Source organism: Myotis brandtii, unplaced genomic scaffold (assembly GCF_000412655.1).
Source record: "Myotis brandtii unplaced genomic scaffold, ASM41265v1 scaffold628, whole genome shotgun sequence".
Classification (NCBI taxonomy): domain Eukaryota; kingdom Metazoa; phylum Chordata; class Mammalia; order Chiroptera; family Vespertilionidae; genus Myotis; species Myotis brandtii.
The window spans coordinates 168,825-170,467 of record NW_005370403.1 but is presented as its reverse complement, the minus strand read 5'-3'; the positions used below and the strand labels follow the sequence as shown (position 1 = coordinate 170,467).

General features: G+C 64.7%; 1 protein-coding gene across 1 annotated transcript in view; it reads left to right on the top strand.

Moving 5' to 3' along the window:
* The window catches only part of TACC2 (transforming, acidic coiled-coil containing protein 2), a 26,364-nt gene that overhangs the window by 23,341 nt on the left and 1,380 nt on the right, over positions 1–1,643 (top strand). Inside the window, 2 exon segments of the mRNA XM_014528275.1 lie at positions 780–940; positions 1,245–1,365. Coding sequence (XP_014383761.1) covers positions 780–940; positions 1,245–1,365 — 282 coding nt within the window.

The following is a 1,643-nucleotide window of genomic DNA, read 5'->3' as shown; positions in this document are numbered from 1 at the left end:
CGGGGGGGGGGCTCCGAGGCCGGGCCAGAGGGGACATCGGGCACCTTCCGGGCCTGGGGTCCCCCGGGTGTGCTCCCCCCCGGGGACGTGCCACAGACAGATGCCAATTCTCCCCCCTCCTCCCCCACGGCCTTTGGTGCATAACAGACTCGTTCTGACAGGAGTAGCTCCCTGAGAGGCTTTCAGGGAAGCGACCTTCGCCTCTTTATCTCTGAAAATATGTCTGTATGGATGTCAGAGAGGAAGGGGGACGGAGAGAGAGAGAAACATCGATGATGAGAGAGAATCATGGATCGGCCGCCTCCTGCACGCCCCGCACACGGGATGGAGCCCACAACCCGGGCCTGTGCCCTGACGGGAATCGAACCCGGACCTCCTGGGTCATAGGTTGAGGCTCAGCCCCTGAGCCACACCGGCCGGGCCGTCTGTTTATCGTGACCACACTCAGGAGGGCCCGCCCCCCCCAGCCCAGACGGCAGGCCCGTCACTCTTGCCCAGCACACTGCTCAGTGGTGATGTTGTCTCTCTTACCTGTGGGTCTGTTTGAACCACTGGCGTCTCCTCCGTAGATTTTCCCCATCAGTGTAAAGAACGGTGGCTAACACCCCGTCCCCGTCCAGGCCCCGGAGGCAGGGTCCTGGGGTTGGTTCCTGGCGAGTCCGGGGGCTCAGAACAGGGTCTCGCTGAGTCCGAGCTGCCCGCTGGTGAGGCTGAGGCCTTGGCGCCTGAGACCAGGCCCGGCTCCGTGGGCCCCATGGCTTGGTGCTCTCTCCTGCCAGAGGACGAGCAGCGGGAGAAGTCGGTCTCCCACCAAACGGTGCAGCAGCTGGTGCTGGAGAAGGAGCAGGCCCTGGCCGACCTGAACTCCGTGGAGAAGTCCCTGGCCGACCTCTTCCGGAGATACGAGAAGATGAAGGAGGTGCTGGAGGGCTTCCGCAAGGTGCGTGTGTGGTCGGGGAGGGGGGGCGCGGGGGAGTCGGATTGGCCGTCTGAGTTACACCCTCGTCAGAGTTCTGGGGTTCCCAGTGGCATTTCCTCCGTGGGCTCGAGATGGAACCAGGCTCAGAGAGGGTGTGTCACTTGCCCCAGGTCACACAGCTAGAGCTGGGATGTAGATAGATTATTTGGCTCCCAGTCATTTCTCAGGGGGACCCACAGGCCTGAAGGACCTCCTGTCCCTTAAAATGCCATGCCCGCCCAGCCGGCGTGGCTCAGCGGCTGAGCGTCGGCCTCTGTCGCGGCAGAATGAAGAGGTGCTGAAGAAGTGCGCCCAGGAATACCTGTCCCGTGTGAAGAAGGAGGAGCAGAGGTACCAGGCCCTGAAGGTGCACGCGGAGGAGAAGCTGGACAGGTAACGGGGGGCCCGACACGGGCCGGGTCGGGGTGCGTCGCTCAGCACAGTCCAGCATGGCTCGTGATGAGCTTGCACTCAGCGTGGGCTGTGAGAAGCAAGGGGTGCGTCCGGGGCGCCCACCAAAGCCCCTCGGCTTCGGGACAGCGGGGTCGGGATGGGGTGTCTCATGGGCGCCTGTGCTGGGCCTTGGTAGGTGGGAGCTGGAGCCAGACGGTCCCCCCGCCCGGTTGGGAGGAGGGAGGGGGAGGCCGAGACGGGGGAGGGTGGTCGTCCTGAGTGCCCCCACCCC